At 35.7% G+C, this 14,231-nt stretch overlaps 1 protein-coding gene across 3 annotated transcripts in view; it reads left to right on the top strand.

Moving 5' to 3' along the window:
• The window catches only part of LOC127956667 (cytochrome P450 2K1-like), a 75,947-nt gene that overhangs the window by 59,859 nt on the left and 1,857 nt on the right, over window positions 1-14,231 (top strand). The window contains exons 6-15 of one of the 3 annotated variants that reach the window (XM_052554812.1): window positions 182-323; window positions 412-596; window positions 3,115-3,256; window positions 4,165-4,322; window positions 7,012-7,174; window positions 7,636-7,785; window positions 7,951-8,111; window positions 8,225-8,404; window positions 8,487-8,628; window positions 11,625-11,809. In XM_052554812.1, the coding sequence (XP_052410772.1) occupies window positions 182-323; window positions 412-596; window positions 3,115-3,256; window positions 4,165-4,322; window positions 7,012-7,174; window positions 7,636-7,785; window positions 7,951-8,111; window positions 8,225-8,404; window positions 8,487-8,628; window positions 11,625-11,809 (1,608 nt within the window). Of the gene's footprint in view, window positions 1-181; window positions 324-411; window positions 597-3,114; window positions 3,257-3,332; window positions 3,664-4,151; window positions 4,323-7,011; window positions 7,175-7,635; window positions 7,786-7,950; window positions 8,112-8,224; window positions 8,405-8,486; window positions 8,629-11,624; window positions 11,810-14,231 lie in introns of those variants that run through there. The other 2 variants (XM_052554801.1, XM_052554792.1) reach the window with 2 other exon arrangements.

Genomic DNA, 14,231 nt, shown 5'->3' with positions numbered 1-14,231 from the left:
TAACAAGAGTGGATTCGGACATGCCCTGAGTGCACCTGCACTTTAGATTATGCACTTAGATCATTAAATAGGGCTCCATATGCTAAACTTGCAATGATTTTTATATTGAATATATATTTAGTTTTACTTGTTATTTTAGTAAAAAGGATGATTTTGTGCTTTGTGGATTTGAACTTGTCAGAAATCCGGCAAGAAGGACTCGTACTTTCACCATGAGAATCTTCTCATGTCGGTGGGAAATCTGTTTGTTGCTGGTACTGACACCACAGGAACGACTCTGCGCTGGGGTTTGATGCTTATGGCCAAATACCCTCATATACAGGGTAAAAACACAGTTATATGAAGAGTATTTCCTCAGTGCTGAATGCAATGGTGTCCAAAGGAACAAATATGTGTTTTATTTGTGTGCAGATCGAGTTCAGGAGGAGATTGACAAAGTGATCGGTGGACGTCAGCCAGTGGTGGAAGACAGAAAGAAATTGCCATATACAGATGCTGTGATTCATGAAACCCAGAGACTGGCAAACATAGTACCCTTGAATCTCCCTCATATGACCAGCTGTGACGTTACCTTCAATGGATACTTCATCAAGAAGGTCAGTCAGAAGAATAAATATGTATAAAGCCAAGAGAAGATACCATGTGTGGCATGTTCAAGAGATCAATCTTGTGGATTGCTCCACACATATTAAGGGGCACACCTTAGATCTGGTTATCTCTCATGGATCATTCTTATCACAGTTTTCTGTCACGGATTTAGGATTGTCTGACCATTTTGCTATTCTTTTTAGTATGGAACTGTCGCATACTAACATTTACCCTTTCCGTACTGTAAATTATCCCAATTGGAAATCCATTGATCTCAATTACTTCTTTGCTTTTATTGAATCCTCCTTAAGTGGCCTTACTTTATCAGACCCTCTGGAGGTCAACATCTCTCTGTTAAATACTGTTCTTTTGTCTGGTTTAGACTTATTTGCACCAATGAAATCCCGGTCTGTGGCCTTTGTATGATCTGCTCCCTGATATAATAGTGGAAGGCAGCGGGTCGTAAGCTGGAGCATAAGTGGCGTATCTCTGGCCTGAATGTTCATTATCAAGCTTGGAAAGACCACTTACTTGAATATAAGGCAGAGATTGTATCTGTCAGATCTCAGTATTTCTCTCAGAAAATAATCAAAATAACCATTAACAAACTGTTCAAATGTAACAGCTCCTCCAATGTACCTGCCTCAGATCAGCTTTGTAATGGATTTCTTGATCATTTTAGTTCCAAAATTGCTAATGCACACAAATCCATTACATCTGTTGCGTCTGCTTCTGCTCCTAGTATCCTTAATTTTTCCGGCACTTTTTTCTCAAATTGTAGCTTACTTGACCCAGTCTCTCTTGGTAATGTGGTTTCACAAATGAAAGTTGCCACTTCCATAGTTGATCCAATACCCACCTGCCTGTTTAAATCATGTTTTGCATCACTATGTCCAGTCGTCTTGAGTATAATAAATGACTCACTGAACACGGGTGTTGTACCTGCTGCACTCAAAATTGCTGCTGTAAAACCTGTACCAAAAAGCCCAACGTCGACTGGGTAAACATCAATAATTTTCGTCCCATCTCCAATATGCCTTTTTTGGCTAAAGTACTTGAGCAAATTGTGGCCTCTTAGTTAAATACTCATCTTACTTTGCACAATCTTTTTTAGCCCCTACAATCTGGCTTCCGCAAACTGCACAGTACTGAAACAGCATTGGTTAAAGTCACCAATAATTTGTTAATTGCTGCTGACTCTGGCTCTTTGTCAATCCTGATTTTACTCGATCTCATCGCAGCTTTTGACACTGTAGACCATTCTCTTTTACTCTCTCAATTGGAAAAGTTTTTGGTGTTACTGACACTGCTTTAAATTGGTTCAAGTCTTATCTATCAGATCTTAGGCAGTTTGTGTCCCTGGGTGGTTGCAGGTCCAATATTGGCTCAGTGCAGTTTGGTGTTTTCCACAGGGTTCAGTTTTGAGTCCCTTACTTTTTAGTATGTACATTTTCCCCCTTGGGCTATTTCTAAGATCCCTTGGTCTTCAGTTTCATTTTTACGCAGATGACACTCAGATTTATATTCACTCAAAACCTGGTTACAATTCGGCTGTTGCCTTTCTTGAACATTGAATATTGGAGGTAAATATATGGATGTCTCAAAATCGTCTTTGTCTCAACAGTGACAAGACTGATTGGTTCACCCCATCAAATACGTAAAGCTAATATCTTAAATTTAAAGATGGATGGGTCTATTATGGAGTTTCAAGCTAAATTAAAAAATCTGGGGTTGACATTTTATTCAAACTTAACTTTTGTTCCTCATGTTCAGAACATGGTTAAAGTATAATTTTTTCATCTTAGAAACATTGCAAGACTACGTCCCATGTTGTCTTTTTCAGTGGCTGAAAAACTGATCAATACATTTGTCTTTTCTCGAATAGACTTCTGAAATGCTTTGCTCGCGGGGGTCTCAAAATCTACTTTAGGCAGATTGAAGTATGTTCAAAACGCAGCTGCAAGAGTCCTGACAAGTTCCAGGACAAGTGAGCACATCTCTCCAGTCTTGGAGTCCTTGCTCTGGCTTCCGGTCAGGTTTCGCGTTGATTTTAAAATTCTTATGCTTAGCTACAAGGCCCTGCATGGTTTAGCTCCAGAATATCTGACTGAACTTTTAACTGTCTACACCCAAATGCGTAATCTTCGTTCATCGGATTCTGGCTTTTTAACTATTCCTGTAACTCGTTTACGCTCTATGGGTGACCGGACCTTCTCTTCTGTGACACCTAAACTCTGGAACTCTATTCCTACTGAAATCAGACAGGCTGAATCACTTAGTATTTTTAAATGTTCTCTTAAAACGTATTTTTTCCAGTTAGCATATATGTGATATGTTTCTCTGATGGTCAATCTCAATGTATTTTTATTTATTTATTTGTTCTGTATGCCTTGGTAAAGCGCTTTGAGATGTAACTTTTAAAGAAAATAAAGTTTATTATTATCATTATTATTATTATTATTATTATTATTATTATTATTATTATTATTATTATCAATGTTTTGGTATTTTCTCTTCATTTTGTAGGGCACCACTGTAGTTCCTCTGCTGACGTCTGTTTTGAAGGATCCAAGCGAATGGGAAAAACCAAACAGCTTTTACCCAGAACACTTCCTTGATGAGAAGGGCCAGTTTGTGAAGAGAGATGCTTTCATGCCCTTTTCTGCAGGTTCGTTCAAATTCACCCAGTGTTTTGAAGAAATAAACATTTGAATTGTAATTAAACACATTTTTTATTCTCTCAGGCCGCAGGATGTGTCTTGGGGAGAGTTTGGCCAGGATGGAGCTCTTCCTGTTCTTCACTTCCCTCCTTCAGAGCTACCGCTTCACAACTCCACCTGGAGTGTCTGGAGATGAGCTGGATCTCAAAGGAGTAGTCGGAATAACGTTGAATCCGTCTCCACACAAGCTGTGTGTGATCAGACGCTCCTGATACTTGATTTTTGAGTAAGAACTGTCATGATTTAGCTTGATCTGAGTAAATGCACAAAATGTTAGTTGGCAAATAACTTCAAAAACCTGATGAGAAAAGTGTAAAAACCCTTTTTTTTTTTTTTTTTTTACTTTTTTACTACTTAGTTATGTTTTTGGCATAACTTCTCTTAAGTAGCAGGTGCATGTGTTGTATTTTTTTCATTTTCTGTATTTGTTATGCTGTTACAATTTTGTAGTAAAAAAAATGGTAATTTAACAAAAGTTTCTCAATCATTTTCTTAAACATGTTAACACACAACAATATCTTAACCACTTAAGATAAGACTAAATTAAATTATATTAATATACATAAGAATAATATTGCTAATGAGATAATAAACTTAAAGTTGTATTTTCATAATTGGATGAACAATCTTTGCTAATCTGGGATTTCAAATTTACAATGATAAAATATTTTGAACTGTTGCTTTAACTGTAATCTACTGTACATCTACAACAAAACTGGTCTCCTCCTCCAAGAGCAAATGTAGCCACTCCCACTTCACCTATCCTACCTTTGAACTGCACGAGCCTCAAGGTCTTCTGGGTATTGTTCTGTGAACATGGCTCTCATGGAGGCATTTCTTCAGGTTTCCAGCACAGGAACATTAATCTGCTGCTTGCTTCTGCTCTTAGCTGTTTATCTCCTGTTCTTCCGGTCTCAGAGAGACGAAAATGAACCTCCAGGGCCAAAACCATTGCCACTTTTGGGAAATCTGCCAATGTTAGACGTCAACAAACCCTATTTGAGCCTGTGTGAGGTAAGTATGAATGAGATCAGTACTTTTGAACGACCAGTTCAGCTTTGCTTCGATGGGATTGTTGAAAAAACAGCCCAACAAGTTCATGGAAAGAAAATATATGATAGTTCAACCAGAAATGACAATTCTATCTTGATTTACCCTTACGAAAAAGTAGTATACTTAAAGTTTATTTTACTAAGTATACTTAAGTTAAGTTCAAGTATATTTTTTATTATACTTAATGTAGCAAGTATACAAATATCAGTGTTCTAGTAGTATACTTGTAAGTGTTCTGTTTCAATACTTCTTGGGACTAAATTGTCCCACTTACTAGTATATAAAAGTACAAAAAAGTAAGTATATTTTTATACTTTTGTATACTTTTAAGTATACTTTAAGTATAACAGTAGTAAACTACTTTACCTCTATGTTTGTAGTTTGTTCTCCAATTATAGTGAAAGTGAACTTATAGGTTTACTCATGCTCTACTAATTAAATACTTTGTATACCTTGAAGTATAGTCTCAGTAAACTACTAGTAGTTTTATACTGCAAGTATACATATAAGTTTACTTAAAGTATGATGTAATGTTCACTTAAAGTATACTGCTACAGCATGTCCTTATTTAAGTTTGAATTTGTATATAATCTGTTGTATGAATATCTGATCATATAAAAAATCCAAAGAAAGATCAGGGTATCTGCTTGTAAGCAAAACCATTTTATTCTAGCTTCATGCATTCTTTCTTAAACACTTTAATGTGTTTCATAAAAAATAAAGAAATAACATTTTTAACAAAAAGCTGAAAAAAAAATACTATGAATTGGATTCAGAATGATAATCAAAATGTAGATGGAGTTGATCAACATCCCAAAGCTAGACTGTAATTATTACCTCTTCATCTGTTGACATTATATTCCATAACGTTACAGTTTTGATGCTGCTTCATGTCAGATGATCGTGTTAGATTACGTGTTAGTATCTGGAGTTCCTTTTTTCTCCCTCACTTGTGTTTTTTTGGAAATTCTGTGCAGAAGATGTGTACTAGTGCCCTCTACCATATAATAATCAATAGGACTATTCTAGTAACTATATTACTATATTATATTTTTATTAATATATTTAGAATTTTTGTAAGTATAAGTCAAGTATATTTAAATGTCATTTAAAGTATATTTCTGAGTACATGAAGCCCATTTCTGAGAAGTACATAAAAAGTAAACTAAATGCATACTTTCCTATTTTTAGTTTAAAAGAAGTATATTGATAGCATACTTGAATAAACTTTTTCGTGAGGGTACTCATTCTTGTGTCTTTCCAAACTCACATGACTCCTTTGTTCCGTGGAACTCAGAAGATATTTTGAATTGCATAAAATGTACATTTTATGGACAAAATATATCTTTTTTTTATGTCCCCCAAAAAAGAAAATAAGTCATGTAGGGTTGGAACTATATAAGGATAAGTAAATGATGACAGAATTTTACTTTTTCCTGCATAAACTCCAAAGGAGATGCATGGATATAAAAGAGGAGCGACTACAGTGAAGGACAAGAGAGGACCAGGCCTGGGATTTATTTTATGTTTGGTTTTTATTTGTGTGCGACAGTCGTCCACGAGGGGCTGTCGCTCTGTTTGTGTTTATTTTATTATTAAAGTCTTTATTTTGATTGTCTGCCGGTTCCCGCCTCCTTCTTCCCACGAAAGAACTTTGTTACAGCGAGACTTTCGGTTTCATTAGCCCGTATGGAAATAATGAGAAGAATTACAAAGAGCAGTAAATGGTAAAACAGTTTGCAATACAATTCAGTGTGTTCATAATTAAGATAATGCATTAAAATAATATGGTAAGACAGACCAATTTGCAATATCAGGCAGCAAAACAAGCTGTTTTGTACGGATAAAAATAGCTGGAGGTGGAAGACACCGGAAGCCAGACTTATAAAATTTAGAAATGGCCACACCCATGCTTACGAAAAAAAAAAAAGGTGGATAAAAAATTTAATAATTAATAATAATATCATTGCACTTTAACTCGTTTTTTTTTTTTTTTTTTTTTTATAAAAATGAACACATTACTAAAGTTTGATGATACTATTTTAAAATAGCTATCAAATAAAAATTGAATTAAAACTTAAATACAAAGCTAATACTTACATTTTATTTTATTTATTTATAGTTTTTATTTTATTTTATTATATTAGTTTTTGACATTTACAAACCTGAAAGGTGCAAGCTTTTATTTTGGCAGGTTGGCGGTAGGTAAATGCACTGCCTATGGAGCTCAGCAAGGAATGCCTCCCACATTTCCATGTTGCACCCTAAGAAGTAAAAATTAATTAATTAATTAATTAATTTGGAAATAATTACATTTGGGAATACATATATATCAAAAAGAAATAAACATGAATAAATACATTTAAACATAAACAAATATGAGAATAAATGGCAGACTAAAAAGTTAAAAAGAATAAAAAATAAATGTAAAAAATAAATGCATAAATTAAAATAATACATAAAGGAGAAAATTAATAAATTCAGGGTTACATTTTTATTACAAACTAACAATATGTGTTTTTATCAAGTAATTTATATCTTTATTTATTTTCCTGTTATTTATTCATTCATATATTTATTTGTTGGTAATTTCTGCAGGTATGGTTCGCCATACATATATCCCTATAACATCTCTTTCAATCTTAATCAGATGGCAAAGCAGTTCGGCCCGGTTTTCACAGTCTACTTTGGTCCAAAGAAAGTGGTTGTGTTAGCCGGCTACAAAACCGTGAGGGAAGCTCTTGTTAATCATGCAGATGAATTTGGAGACAGAGAAATCTCGCCACTGTTCCATGATTTATCTAAAGGGCATGGTAAGATCACCCCAGTCTGATTTTTATACTTATTAGCATATGATATGCATACAATGATGCAAAGTTACATACACTGTTACAAGTTTTTGGACACTTTTGGACATTTAAGTCACACTTATAATAGTTTGTTATTCACATTTCAGATTATGTTATTGACATTTTATCTCACATTATCACATTGTCACATTTCTTTCTCAGAACTAACTCCACTTTTCTGAACCACTTTTGAAAGTATTTTTAACCAGATCTCTTTTAATGGATGTATGAATTCAGTTATGAAAGTCTTGCATATGATTCACATTTATGCATTTTGTTGACACTTTTATCCAAAATGACTTGTTTCGCTTACAAGGCCTTTATTTTCTATAAATTCAATCTTTTCATAGGAATCAAACCATTGCTAACACCACAGGAATAAGATTATCTGTAAGATTAATTTTAGAAATGAAACATCTTTGTAGGTATTATATTTGCCAATGGAGAAAGTTGGAGAGAGATGAGACGGTTTGCTCTCACCAACTTACGAGACTTCGGGATGGGAAAGAAAAAAATTGAGGAGAAAATCATAGAGGAAACATGCCATTTACTAGAGGAATTTGAGAAGTTTGAAGGTAAAGTACAGTTATTAATTCAGCCAACAAAGAAAGATGCAACAACACATGATTTATCTTAAAGAGACAGTAAGAATGTTACAAAAGTCTCCTTGAAAAAACACATGGAGATAAATACAGCAATGCAGACAGATGTACTGAACACTACAGCTTGTTCTTTCGTAGGAAAGCCTTTTGAAACCACACGGCTGATGAACTACGCTGCCTCAAGTGTCATCTGTTCCATTGTGTATGGACGCAGGTTCGAGTATACAGACCCTCAGCTACGGAGTATGGTGGATCGAGCCAATGAGAGCGTCAGGCTGAGCGGGACAGCATCTGTGCAGGTTCTTATATTATTTAAATTTAATCAGTGAGAATAGAGATAAATAAGTGGTTTATGATGGAATACAGTATTGCAGTATGGTCATAAATACATCTCTTGGTTTTTGTTCTCCAGCTCTACAACATGTTTCCGTTCTTAGGTCCATGGCTCAAGAATTTGAAACTAATCATGAATAACCTAGCACTCGATATCAAAGAGATATCAGAGGTGGTGAGCAGTTTACATCAAACACTGAACTCACAGGATCTCAGAGGCTTTGTGGATTCATTCCTCGTCCGCATGCAGAATGCAGAGGTATTTATTTAGGTCAATTTGAACTCTTATCTTTTCTTTTTTTTTTTTTACTCTATACATCTCTAACGTATCATTTGGTCAGGAATCTGGAGAGAAGAACTCACTTTTCCATAAGCAGAACCTCATTTTAACAGTTGCCAACCTGTTCGTCGCTGGTACAGACACTACTAGTACAACACTGCGCTGGGGCTTGCTGCTTATGGCCAAATATCCACACATACAAGGTATGATAGAAATTCTTAAAACATTAAAGGAATATTCTGGGTTCATTGTGGCATAATAAGAATAATATTTCCACATCAAATGCATTTCCTTTTCAAAATATATGTTAGAGTCAGTGAGGCATAATATTAAAATACTTGCTATTCCAATAGTACAGCCACACAACATTTGTTAACAGGATTTTCTGTTCAATTTATGTACAAATTTCAAACAGTGTCATAATGACAACTAAATGCCATAAACCATAAAAAAAACAAAAAAAAACAACTACAACAACAATAAAGCACAAGAGGCAAGGCAGTGGAATGACAAAAATAAGTTTACTCTGTTTTAAAAAGCTGACCTTCACAGATTTTGCATCCTACTGTGCAGGATATCCATTGTATTTCCATGTTAACATGCCCTACAGTACACCACGTATCAAACTGTCCTGCAGAGAGTAATGCCAGCCAAATCAAAAACACCTGCCTGGAAGTTTCTAGTAATCCTGAAGTCCTTTATTAGCTGGTTCAGGTGTATTCAATTAGGGGTGAAGCTAATGCTTTGTTCCAATTGTATATAGAATCTGGAAATTCCGAGTTCCCATTAAAAGTTGTAAATGGAATGCACTCTCAACTTCATAATCTAATATGGCTGCTCAGTGCATCAACAGAAGAGAAACAGTAGTAATATACTTGGTGTGTCTCAATCAAGAAGTGGCACTAACTCCGCTGAGACAGCAGAGTATAAGGATATTAGTATTTCTGGACGAATGGTTAATTTGTGCCGGGTCAAAGGAGATGGCAGATCTGTATAAAAGGGTTAATGCATTTGAATGCTCTGGGTTTTGTAGTAAACCAGAAGAAGAGCTTGTTAACTCTGACTGGGCAATTCTGTCAGAACAGAGGAGGGAGAATTTAAGGAACTGTAAGTCAGTTTCATCTGGTCTCTTTTTGCCTCTGTCTGAGGTTGCTGGGCTTTGTGGCTTCTGTCATAGCAGTAGTGCATTTTGGGCTACTTAAATCCCTCCAGATATTTACACAGAAAGATGCGTGTCTCAGCCTAATGCTTAAAGGCACTGTTCATCTGGTGGGACAGGGAATTCTTGTTGGAAGGAATGGCAATGGGAGTAGTCTCAAATGGCAAGGCGGTCACCACAGTTGCGTCCTCACTGGGTTGGGAAGTGATCATGGAGGTTCCACCTGTGAATGGGGTATTCCCAGTCTGGGATATTCTGTGCGCAGTTGGATGGTTGGAACTCAGCTGGCCTAATTCTTCAGTTAGAAAGAGCTGCAGCTTCTCCAGAGTGTCCAACTTCAGTGTTTATTGATTTTTGTCGATATGCACAAAATGTAGTTTCTGTCAGAGAACAAATGAAGATGATATAATATGAAATGAGAAATGACAGATGCAAAGATAAAACTATACACGCAATAGGAACTCTTTATAGAACTATACAATTGTCTGAGGCAATAGTAAACAAAACTAAACAAGAGCTTATTTTCACATACTGTATGAGCACTATATACAGCTTTAGTAAACAGACCGGGGCTGCTGCTGCTGCTTACAAGCGGTGTCAAATTACACTGTGTGTGTGTGTGTGTGTGTGTGTGTGTGTACACTGTTATAGTGCTCCTGTGTACTCCTTGTTATAGTTGTTAAAATGCTGACTGAATTTATATTTATAGTACATTGACACATATTGTAAGCAATGCTCTTATACAAATACATAAGCATCTTTGATTGTAAATAAACAAATGATTTGTTGAATATGTGAGCATTGTATTTATACCGATGTAATAGTTTTTCTGAGGTAAAATAAAGTGAATCACGCAATGACACACTCTGAAACACATGATACTGTGATAATAAATAGTGTTATTAATTATTAAGGCACAGCAATACCACAAAAGGGAAAAACAGACTTTAAAGGAATAAAGCCAGGGAAACTCCGAATGACTCTACTATGCTCGATGTTGCCGAACAGAAAACAAGTCTGGACACGTTCTAACTCACACATGAGTGAGGCAGGGAATTTTTTACAGACAGAGCCAGTCAAAATAATTCACATAAATTGTCTGGAACTCCTTGCAGTTTCTCTGGCCTTAAATCACTTCCTTCCACAGATAAGAGGCTGTTATGTGTTAGTATGATCAGACATAAACACGGAAGAGTCAGATCGAGGAGTTGAGAAAAAATATTGTTATGGAACAAAAAGCACTTGCTGTCTCTCAGAGCGACACACGTGCCAGAAGACATGAATATCAGGGGAGAACCGTTGTTGAGGGGGAATCCTCACGGGGGAGCATGAAGGCTCCACCCAGACGTACTTCAGGAAACATGGCACAAATATGGTCAAACAAGAGTGGATCTATTTGCCTCAGAGGAGAACACACATTGTCCCATGTTAATCTCACTAAAGGGGATGAATACACTCATGGATGGATTCAACTTCTGTATTCGCATCCATGGTGTCTTCCATGGGATCTTTCATTCACATTTGTAGAGGTGGAATATTTGGGTCTTGCCCATGAAATGGCCAACCTGAACCTGAAAAAAAGGAGGATAGGAGACTCCTAAGTGCAATGAATAAAGTAAGGGACTAAGGTGAATAGATTTCTCAAATGGCATGCTTTAACTGAAGAATAAAAGTAGGGTGCTTTTATAAAATTCTACACAACATTTTCTTTAAACCTCCAAAGAATGCCCCACTTAAGATCCTCCTTGATTTTTTATAAAAATTAAAAAGGATGGATGTGTGAAAATTATTTTGTGTTAAGCTAAATTATGTACAGCAAATGTACAACAAATGCGTTGAGCTGAACTTGCTCTGAACCTTGAATCAGTAAACCCTTTATCAGTCAGTGTTTTTTTTTTTTTTTTGTTGTTTTGTTTTTTGTTGAAAGGCATGAAATTTTATTTTTTTACTTTTCTGTGATTGATTTGTTGAATATAGCTAACTATGTTTGAGCAAGTCTTGTTCTTAGAAAGTGAAATTTAAAGTGTGATGTGTTTGCAGATCGGGTTCAGGAGGAGATTGACCGGGTGATCGGTGGACGGCAGCCGGTATCAGAGGACAGGAAGAACTTACCGTATACAGACGCTGTGATCCATGAAACCCAGAGATTTGCAAACATAGCACCCATAAGTATCCCACATATGACCAGCTGTGATGTTCACTTCAATGGATACTTCATCAAGAAGGTTAGCATATTGTTAATTAATATAAGAAACAGAAACAATTCCTAATACAACTGCAGATTCCTCCTACACTACCCCATTCCACCAAAATAAAATAATATGTACACTGTAAAATATTTAATGTTGGTTAAACTTATAAACGAAAGTTCACCTGCTGCCTTAACAATGTGAGTTAACTCAACTTACAGATACTCTTTGTTTCAACTCAAGAAGTTAATTTTTACAATTTATTAAACTAATGGTCATTAGTTGTTTCAACTTGATGCTCTGAGTTAAAACAACTTACTATGATACATTATCAGTTCTAGATCACTCAAATCAGCTCATAATAAATAGACTTGTAACTGGTCTGCTCAAAAATGTAAATTTTTTTTTTTAAATATTCAAAAGTTCAAGTAATGTTGTACAAGCTTTAACATTGGTTTGAGAAACAAATTCTTGTAAGGACACAGGTTTTAAAAAGCCATTTAAGAACACAAGCGCTTAAACATCCATTTCATCAAAACATCTCTAATAATATACAGAACAAGAAGAAAGGTAGATGAGTGGTATAAAAGAGGTATAGAAAATATAACTGAGGGGGAAAGAAAAAGGCATGAATTGGGGAAAAAATGAGGAGTGGCAGGCTGTGTGTAATGATACAAAAAAACGGCTCATCAATCACTTTAAAGATCATAAGTGTTCTCTATATAAACAAATACATGTAGCTTTCTGACCTTTGAATGATTTGCACCATACATGGTCATTGACTGTGTTGAACAATACTGTTAAAAAACTCACTAAAAGCAATAAGAACACACATGTGAAATTGGTCTATTTCCAATAAATGATTTACTTTTTCCTTACACATACTGCTGTACAATGAATTCAGTATCATCAGTACATTCACAAGATTTAAATATATTTTCTTACATCACACATCTTGATTATCTCAGAAGTCTCCTCTGAAAGGAAGCGTAGAAGGCCAAGGCAGCTTTTCTTCTGTTCCAATTTGTGTCCTACGTACAATTATAAACAAGACTGAGTGGCTTCAATATATATATATTAGAACACTTATATAAGTGCAAACTGATCAAATTCATTTCATTTTTATTCATACCTCCTTATCAAGGCACTGTATGACTGCTAAGGCTCAAGCTCCTGCTTGATGATACAGATGCTTATACAGCTCTAAAAGACACCAAGGCATCTAGTCCATCCAAGAATGACTGCAGACGATCGATGGTGAACTCTGTGCTCATCTGAAACAGACACAAGACGGGAGGAATAATGAAGCCAAAGAGACTAGTAGTGGGCAGCCATCCTATAACATAAACGATTAAAGAGGTCATATATATAGGTCATGACACAAGGAATAAAATCAAGAATAAATAATGTTTTAAAAATAAGCAAATTCACAATTACCTTATTGTAAAATGAACATCCTTCACACAGCTTCTTGAAAACTTTGTAGGGTGTAGGTATCTTGAGGTGACAATAACTTTGAAGAGGAATCAACAGCTGTAATGGTGTGGAAAAGCAGTAGCATATCAGCAGAAGCAATATAGACTAAGCATATGAAATTGTACAAAAATAAGTGTATGGTCTGCATTAAATATGTTGTGTGACTGCATTAGGCCTGCAACAAATATACAAGTTAAACAGCAAACGATTTTAATATCAGTAAGGATGTGTTAACTGTACCTCATTGTAACATGAATGTCCTTAAAATCAGCTTCTTGAAAACTCTGCAGGGTGACAACCTTATATCTTGAGCTGACAATAACTTTGAAGAAGAAGCGCTGTAACGGAGTGAAAAAGTATTAGACAAACAGCTGTCAGCAACGTATTAAAGTAACTAAAATATAAACATTGAAAACTGAAGTGAAATATTAAGCTATTTTAGCATTTGACGCTTTAGTAAACCGTAAAATTAGCGAGGGAAAATCCTGTGTCCTTATATTTCCCCAGTCAAGTGCGTCTTCATCTGTGTAACGTTACACCCGGTCAAGCAGCCGCTGCCTGGATTTGAACATTTGTCTATTTTTGAATTACAGTACAAATGCGTGGCCCAAAAGCAGAGAAAGACGCTTTTTGTACGCTTGTATCGTGACACCTTAATTCCACAAACAGACGTGCAGGAAAATCCAGACGACGGCAGGATTGACCAGGTGTTCACCATACACAGCGGTGTTCACAGACGGCGGTTCAACTGACCGCGGTCGCGGAGCACGGTCAATGCAATAAACAATAATACCTGCAGACTTCAGGTCGAAGACCAACTAAAATATAAGCACCGTGATCCAAAGTGGTATAACTATTTTAGCATTTGAGGCTCTGGAAAACAGTGAATTAACGAGGGAAAAACTTGTGGTGTCGTATTACATTCGCAAAGCACAGTCAAATTGACTAACATGCAATAAATCGCAACATCATTAATTTACCA

Source organism: Carassius gibelio, chromosome A3 (genome assembly GCF_023724105.1).
Source record: "Carassius gibelio isolate Cgi1373 ecotype wild population from Czech Republic chromosome A3, carGib1.2-hapl.c, whole genome shotgun sequence".
NCBI classification, from domain to species: Eukaryota; Metazoa; Chordata; class Actinopteri; order Cypriniformes; family Cyprinidae; genus Carassius; species Carassius gibelio.
Note: the sequence above shows the minus strand (reverse complement) of the source record. Positions and strands in the feature narration are given on the sequence as shown.